Source organism: Nuphar pumila, chromosome 4 (genome assembly GCF_984573655.1).
Source record: "Nuphar pumila chromosome 4, dmNupPumi1.hap1.1, whole genome shotgun sequence".
Taxonomy (NCBI): domain Eukaryota; kingdom Viridiplantae; phylum Streptophyta; class Magnoliopsida; order Nymphaeales; family Nymphaeaceae; genus Nuphar; species Nuphar pumila.
In genome coordinates, this window is record NC_143252.1 from 134,503,640 (window position 1) to 134,512,376 (window position 8,737).

The 8,737-nt window shown below is 38.5% G+C and overlaps 1 protein-coding gene across 1 annotated transcript; it reads right to left on the bottom strand.

Moving 5' to 3' along the window:
- Window positions 1–314: 314 nt before the first annotated feature.
- Window positions 315–7,358, bottom strand: LOC149841153 (IAA-amino acid hydrolase ILR1-like 6). Its single transcript, XM_090003623.1, has 5 exons — window positions 6,942–7,358; window positions 6,312–6,437; window positions 4,898–5,212; window positions 1,268–1,396; window positions 315–1,139 (listed from the first exon to the last, which is right to left on the bottom strand). The coding sequence occupies exons 1-5, from the start codon at window positions 7,335–7,337 to the stop codon at window positions 777–779; spliced, it is 1,329 nt and encodes a 442-aa protein (XP_089859749.1). The 5' UTR covers window positions 7,338–7,358; the 3' UTR covers window positions 315–776.
- Window positions 7,359–8,737: the final 1,379 nt, after the last annotated feature.

Sequence of the window (8,737 nt, forward strand, 5' to 3'; positions counted from 1 at the left end):
AGATGTCAAAACGAGAACGAAAAGAATAATACACAGGCATCAGCCCCTGAAATGCTGCTCAATCAATATACTCTTACAGTCTTAAGACACTAAATACCAAAACTTTCCTAGAAACTGAAAAGAAAAACTTTCAACATACACTGCCAGTGAACATTAAACAATGAACATGGCTAGACAAATTTAGAAAAATGAGGAATGCCAATTCATAATTTCTTCGTGTCACGCTGGGTATGAATATACAGAGAAGGCAAAGCATTCCAGATATACAATGTCAGTGAAAGTGAAAAAATGAACATGGTCAGACGACATTGGGATGACAAGGAATGCCAATTCATTGTTTCTTCATCAAACTAGATACATATATACAATGAAGATAAAGCAGTTCCAGAGTAGTTTTGCAGGCTTTGAACTTCTTACGAGAAGAGATTGAACCAGAATTTAGAGTCGTTTGCTTCTCCCTCCAACATCGTTCCCATGAACAGATGCAGTGTGAAATTATGGGGATTTCCCTGCATACGGGAAATGATCATTGGTAGACAGAGAGACCATGAAAACCATGCTGCCTCAAGTGATTTGCAGATATCAAATTCATAGTAACAATTAATTTGGCAAAACCCAAATACAGCCAGGAATATGGGTGCAAGAACCCAGTGATTCAAATGTAAAATTTCAGTACGCTGACATGACTGAAGACTGTCCTTGTCATCTTCTTCCCCAGACCGATGGATTGCTTGTCCAGCTCTGAGAAGATCCTAGGGACATTGTGAAGTGCAACACTAATGATCATCCAAGTATCTTTCAGCTATTGCTGCGTGAAACGCAGCACCAATTGGGAGTGCATCTTCATCAATCATAAAATAAGGAGAATGGCCAGAATGAGTTGAACCTAATGTCTCGTTCCTTATTCCTATGTAATAGAAGGCCGCTGGAATGACCTTGGTGTAGAAGGAGAAGTCTTCAGACCCCATCATTGGAGGTACCACCTTATATTTCTCAGGGCCCACTATGTCACCAGCGACTTTCCTTACATGGCGATCCATACTGATGTCATTGACTGTGGGAGGATATATCTGTCCTTCTTTCTCAAAGAAATCCACAATGGCTGTGCATCTGTACACTTCAGCTTGCCCTACAATTACCTGTCAGACAACAGCTGCAGCTAAGAGCATGTTCCCTAGAAGTGGTAAGGATGAACACTCACCTTAAGAGCCAAGAAAAAGGATACTGAGATAAATAAAATAAGTATGTGATATTCCTTTATATTCACCTTTTCTATCCTGTGTCGGAGATTATAGAAGCTTTCACTAGAAAATGCCCTGAATGTACCACCTAAAACAACGGAGTCAGGTATGATGTTGAGGCTATCACCTCCTTCAAATGATGCCACTGAGACAACCTGAGACCCAGATGCATGGAAAATCAGAAGTGTTGTGTGTTTCATAATGGCAATTATGCTCACAAAATTGGCAAACAGGTATCAACATTGTTTTGCTTGAACTTCAAGCCATATAGTTCATAATCAGTAGACCATAGGTTGATGCAAATAAATGAACTTGATATGTTGACAGTGATATAGTACATATTTTAATAACAAAGTGGATCTAGAGATTTTCATTGTGCTCCTACAATTTAATTGAAGAACTGCCAACGGTGATCAAGATATAATATGCTATACACTAGTGAAAGCAAAAGGCACTCTTCACCATGGCTATTTCAAAGTTCTGAGAAAACAAACTAAGATCATTATTTTAGTCTGGTGAAAGGGTGGTTGGGTGTGTGTGTTGGAGAGAGAGAGAGAGACCCAAGAAGTGCCTCAGAATGAAACAATTTTCTTGCTTTTTGTTTGAAATGTTTAGCTAGCTTTATAGAGAAATATCTTGAAGAATATTAAAATTTACCAAGAAAAATTACCCAATGTAAATGACGCTGCAAAAACCATCCATGAAAATCCATGGTACGGACTCTATTGCCGAAACAATATCATAGGCATGCAAGTCCTTTATCTATGTCACAGGGACTCGGCCAACTGGGTGCCCCACCCGTGTCGACGTGACGCAGGTGCGCGTGTGGGTGCGGCACCCGGTGCGGTCAGCCTGACCCTGGGTGCGTTGACCGCACCCAGGGTCATTTATGTCCAACATTTGGACTTTATAAGTTTATATATATATATATATATATAAGTTTATATATATATAAACTTATATATATATATAAACTTCTATATATATATATAAACTTATATATATATATATATATATATATATATATATATATATATATATATATATATATATATATATATTTGCCGCACCCCTGCACCCAAGTTTTTTGAAAGTGCCACACCCCCGCACCTGCGCCCATGTGACATAGTCCTTTATTCATATTTCATATACATATGACTACAAGCAAATTTCATCTCAGACTAATACAGGTTTTCATGTAAGTGAACTTTGGCATAAATCTATATTATATGAATCATTTGCATCTCTTAGTAACTTTCAGCCATCTTTTCTTAACTTTGTTGGAGACAGGTTTCTCTTGGACTGCAGTTCTAGACATTCCACGATTTCTCCCATTATCTTCTCTGGCCATATATAGGATTTGCTTACCTCTCTAATGGAGATATTGACATCCAGTTATAGTTATCTTGTGTAGGCATAGAAAGAAAACTAGATGCTCCTAAGCTTTTAATGAGAAGATCTATCAAACAGTTGAGAGGGTAGCATTTCAGCTTATCCACTATACCATTGCCAATGGCACTTTCCTCTGCCATTGGAAACCTACATTAGTGTTGCTCATTTGACAGTGTTACAGATGCTCATTTATCTTCCAGACATGCCAAATGCAAGATGCAAAATGACAACAGCCATTCAAGATCAACCAAAGGATCATCCCTTTGTCAAGACTGCTATCGAGTTATGTGGGCTTCCTTCTGAGATGGATATTCGTTGTCAGGAACCAAACATCCGAATACAGAATTCAAACCATAAAATTAAATAGCTGAAAATGAAGTACTTACAAAACAATCAAGGTCAACTATTGACATAGTTGCAAAAAGTTTCACACTACGAGTCTATGAAGACCAGGCATCAATTCTTGATCCCTCATTGCTGATTCCCCTCTTAGAACCATGAGAAATTACTGTATCTGTAGTTGGCTAATTCTGATTAGCTGCTTTGAGTGCCACCAATACTTTTGTATTTACCTATGTTTACTAACCAGAAGGATTGGTTGTATAAGTACTGAAAGACTGCTATTTCAGTGATGGTCACTTTTGCATCTCAATTTAGTATTCTCAAGTTTCCCAGATGTTCCTTTATTGTAATTTTTTTAATTTTTATTTTTTATGATCTCTTATGAGACTAATAAACTAAGTTTCATAACTAATTTCCTTTTGTGTGTCTTGTTATAATGCTGGCTAAAATGATAATCCTAAGCATCAATATTGAAGAAGAGATAAATGAAAATGAGTAGAAAGATTTGTGAAAAGAGCAAAGCAAAAACCTGCCACTTAAATATGAAAATCAGTATATGGCATCAACATGAAGATAATGGTGAAAGAAGTCTAATTTTTCCATGTTGAGCCTTGCATATCAGACAAATGTGTACAATCACTTTGTGGGCTTAAAAGTTCCTCGAGGATATCATGTTACACATTGTTATCATTTTATGTCAAAGGTATGCAATTAGATTGCAAGCATATGGCTGAAAGTTGTTTTCTTTTTTCCTTTTTTTATATAGATTGGCTCAAAAATGTTGATTCAAAGTTGTTACGAGATGTGATGAAAGATACCAGACTGGAAAACTTATTTTATATGGAATTCAATGTGATTGGTGAAATGGAAAATTGTTGCCCAAGAAAATTATGCAAAAGGATAATAAACATGCGCAGCATAAACTGGTTGCATGCTATAAAAATTATTGAACATTATTTTGTGCTGGCATCCAAACAATCCACAAAGTAGAAAGAGGAAACATAATTTATGGATTATGTTCCATGTGAAATGTGGATGGAATTTTGCTTTTATGATTTGCATGACACAAGATATGGCATATGCAGTTGGAATATGGAGTAGGTCTATGATTAATCTAAACAAAGAAAAAATAAACAGCTGTGCACTATAGTATTTATGAGGTAAAAGCTTTTACTCCATAAAAATTTAGCATCCAATTGGAAACACAGATTTCCTAATACCAACCATGAAGATAATCATAATCAAACACTGATTACATCCTTTGCATTTCGACCTGTAATGGTCATATGTTGGGTTCAAAGCCCTAATAGGTAGAGCTGATGCAGATCACCAAAATCAAGTGGTGGTTACAAAAGCCTGACAAAGAAGAGTTGTTTCCTTTTCTGCTTAACGGAGAAAAGACAAACTGGTTTATTCATCTTTTATAACCTTAGCATAGTTTATAGCGAAGTAAGTGGTTCATCATTACATATTTAATGTACGGAATGAAAAATCATCAGGATGTTATCATGGCCAAGATTTTGAAGTTTTAATGGCATATCTTCCTTCACTGAGAAAATGTGATTTTCTTATCTACTCAGTAACAGATCAATTTTTCAAGTTGGAAAAAATAATGCTAGAGTTGTAACCACACGTTTGGTGATTTTCTATCAACACTGTCAGGGAAAAGGGGACAAGAAGAAAGTTCATGTCTAGGTTTAATCAGAGAATGAAAGAATTAGAATTTATGAAATTTGCAAAACCTTCCTAAGTTTAGCTAATGGAATGGAACTTTCAACATCTATATTTTGCACGACTACAGTATTGAAGTGGTGTCCTGTGCATCTGGCAGTGTAAGTTTTGGTAACATCATAGACCTAGTGGAAAACAGCAGATATGGCACTAGCTTAAAATCAATAGAATAATGTATCCGAGAAGGAAACCTGTGCATCCAAAGGATTTGCTTCGCGAGACACAAGGCTCTGCAAACTAATTACTGCAGAAGAAGCTGCCAGAACAGGGTCAATTGAATCATGAGGAATACCAGCATGACCTCCTTTCCCAGTTATCACTGCTCTGAAAAATCCACATCCAGCAAGTAGTGATCCAGGTCTAGATCCGATTACAGCAGTAGGGTAATTATGTGAGACATGAACAGCAAATATAGCCTCCACATTTTCAAGTGCACCATCCTCTATCATGCGTTTAGCACCTATACCCGCTTCTTCAGCTGGCTGGAAAAGCAGCACAGCAGTTCCCTGCATTGAAACAGAAAATAAGAACTCCAATATAAGCCACTGTAAAGCAAGAAATATGACTGCAATATCCTGTTCTTAAGATTTAAAGTTTGTGAAGCATAGATATGTTATTGGGGATTTCATGTATAGGCATGTAACTTATGGAAAAATTACGTTTAACAACCTACTTTGTAAAACTTTTCATATCGGTGCCTGTCTTTTCAAGAAATTGCTCATATAACTTGAGTTACTTTTTCTACCACTCCACTCGGCTGTTTCTGTAAAATGACCCTTATCCATTTCTTTTCTTCAAATGACTGAATGCTACTTTTTGTAGTTGCCATGCAGTTAACCTTAAGTTATCACTTCGCTATGTTGTCTCTGTAAAATGACACTTTAGTCATTTTTTTCTTTAAATGACTGAATGTTACTTTTTGTAGTTGTCATGCAGTTATTAACGATTTAACGTTAAATAAGTATCTTCAGCAAAGTTTGATTCTTTAAAATGACAGTTTAATCATTCTTTTCCTTAAATGATTCGGTGTCACTTTGTGTAGTTGCCAAACAGTTAAGAACAAATAGGTAATTTTAGCAAGAAAAGTGACATAGGTGGTCATTTGAGCAATTGGTTGAAAACACAGGTGCCTATGTGAAAAGTTTCAATCAATAGGCCATTAAACATAATTTTCTCATAGGTTAGGCACCTGTGTAAAAATCCCTATATTATTATAATTCTGTGTGTTTAGTCGAACACTTTTTCAGGCCTAAGTGTTCGCGTGGAATAGATAGAAATATAAGAAGACAAAAGCCAACCACAAGTGGATGGACAAGGCTTGAGAAGGAGGAGGTTAGAGAATACGTTAAAGTTATATTAATATATTCACATAGAGAAAACTTATGATGTGTTTATGCAATTTAAGACCGTATATATACGAGTCCAAACATTTCTGTACTAATGCAAAAAATGCAGTGGCCATTCTTCATGCCATCCAACATTTGTGGACATTTTAGTTACTGAGACATGATCAGTGCCGACATATCTAGCAAAACAATTAGTGTTTGGAAGAAAAGTGCAAATTCAAAAAAAAAAAAAGAGTAATGCAAATGTCTTGCAGAAAACCTGCAAATGATGTTCTCGTTTCTTCAATACATTTGCAGCACCAAGAAGCATTGCAACATGTGCATCATGCCCACAAGCATGCATTTTGCCTGCAACCTTGCTTTTGTGCTCCCACTCAACAGCCTCCTGCATCCATATAGATAACTATAATGAGACCTTACAATTGAACAGCCCAGGCTCGGCTCAAACTCTGCTCGCGTGCATCCGTACGGGTGCGTGTGCGCCACAAATCTCATTTTGGGAGTTATTCGTCAAGGAAAGTTTAGCAAGATATTTTCCCAAATCCGCACAAAATCTCAAACATATTCAGAAATAAAAGGAAATGATCTTTAAAAAGGGTAAAATCCAAATATTAAAGCTAAAAATTGAGGTAAAACTAATAAAATATTGAAATATTGCGAAAAAAAGGCTACAAATTGAATCTTTTTTGTGATCTTATGGGGATTCTCTCCTTTTGTGGATCAAAATAAAGACTTTCTCGTTATCTTAAATTTATCGTGATAGTTTCATTTTTTTAGAAGATAACAATCTCTCCCTCTCTCTCATGCGCGCGCGCGCGCACACACACACACAGAGAGGAGGCAAAATTCTCCACATAATCAGCACGGCGAGCGACTGGACGAAGCTCACCTGAATCGGCAAAGCATCCATGTCCGCCCTGAGGGCGACAAACGGCGGACCGCCAGTCCCTATGGTCGCGACGACGCCGGTCTCCGCCAGCGGCCACCGGTAGCCCACTCCCATCCCGTCGAGCTCCTCCCTGATGAGCCTGCTGGTCTCGAACTCCTCATATGCGAGCTCCGGGTTCTCATGGATCCTCCGTCGGAGCCCCTTGATCCACCGCACCGTCTCCGGCCTCTGCGCGAGCGACAGGATCTCCCGCGCGTATTCGCCCTTCCCATTGCTCCCCAAACCGGAGGCCGGGATCCTCCAGAAACTGCAGTTCCGGTCGATCGCGTCCCCGGAGAGCCCCAATCCCGCGCTCTGGGCGAGGAGAAAGAGTGCGTAGAGCAAGAAGATAGCCATAGATAAGAGGAAGGGACAGGTGGTGAGGGGGACCAACAACGGTGCGTTGGCTTTAAATAGAAAGGAGAAAGAGTGCGATCCAATGCTTCCTAATCCGATTAGGGAAGAAAAGTAAGACCGCTCATATTTTCCTCGTGCGTGAATCCGTGGGAAGGAGGAGATGGTCGTCATCCTCAAGGGAATCCGGTACCACGTGAAAAAATCGTACTGCCAAGATTCGTCCTCACCGAGCCATTAACTGCGCGCGCTGCTGTTTTGTTCTCCCTCTTTTCCTGCTTCCCCTTCCCTCTTTCCTTTTGCTGGTTGTTCCTCCTTTCCACTTTTTCACCTTATTGATTCCATCCTTTCTTTACCATAAATGAACCCATCATCAAATCCCATGTTGTCATAAATTGATCCCAGTTTTTCCACCACCAATCACTTTTGATAGGAAAATTCATTCCTACCTCCCCTTCAACCAAAGCTTTCACATGAACTGATTTAGAAGTACTTTTAAAAATTAGTGCTCATTCCAATATAAAAGCCTTTCCTTTTCATTAAAATAAAACAAACGAGACCTGATAATGCTTTTTGTTTGACCAGAGTTGGTGAGAAAACGACTCATTTTGGTATTAAAGTGGGCTTATACTGCACCACAACTGCTGAAACAAACGCTTTCCTAGTGAGTCTGAGGGATGGGGCCTAGCATTTTTCGTATGAAAACAATGATTTCGTATGAAAAATGCAAGTTTTTGGTATTAAAGTCAGCGCCTTCTAGGAAGAAGCATTTTCACATCAAGCTTTTGAGTTTCCACAAGATCCTACTAAGCTATGGTTTCTTGATGCGCTTTTAGCACCATTCTGTATTTTGGCCAAAACTGAAAATCTATGACAAACATGGCCAGGGCCACGACTCAAATTACTATAAGGTCTGACTAATTGATTTTTTTCTTGATGATTTTACCTTTTTGTCGGTTGAAATTTTATGCACCTTAACAAATAACTCACAGGTGGGGGGCAAGAAGACAAACACGCAAACACTCTAAAACAGTTTAACGTGGTGATCCCCTTTTGAACTCTGCTCAACAACCGGAGGGTCATGATATTTGGAGGGACAATTTAACGTGTGGTGATTCTTTTTTGAACTCTGCTCAACAACCGGAGGGTCATGATATTTGGAGGGGCCCACAATTGAATTATTTTAACAGCCCCCACAAACTCATCAACCTAGTGGAACGCTGAGCGTGTTGGTTAGGAAACATGTTGGATATTTCAGATTGGGTCCAACCTTAAGTGCGACTCAATTCTACACAAAACATTAATGAAGGTTTTAGTGAGGTATTAGTAAAGAATTAGTAAGAAGGGGTTACACGTAAATGGTTCACATTCAATATGACATGTGAAGGGTTTACTGTTGAGTC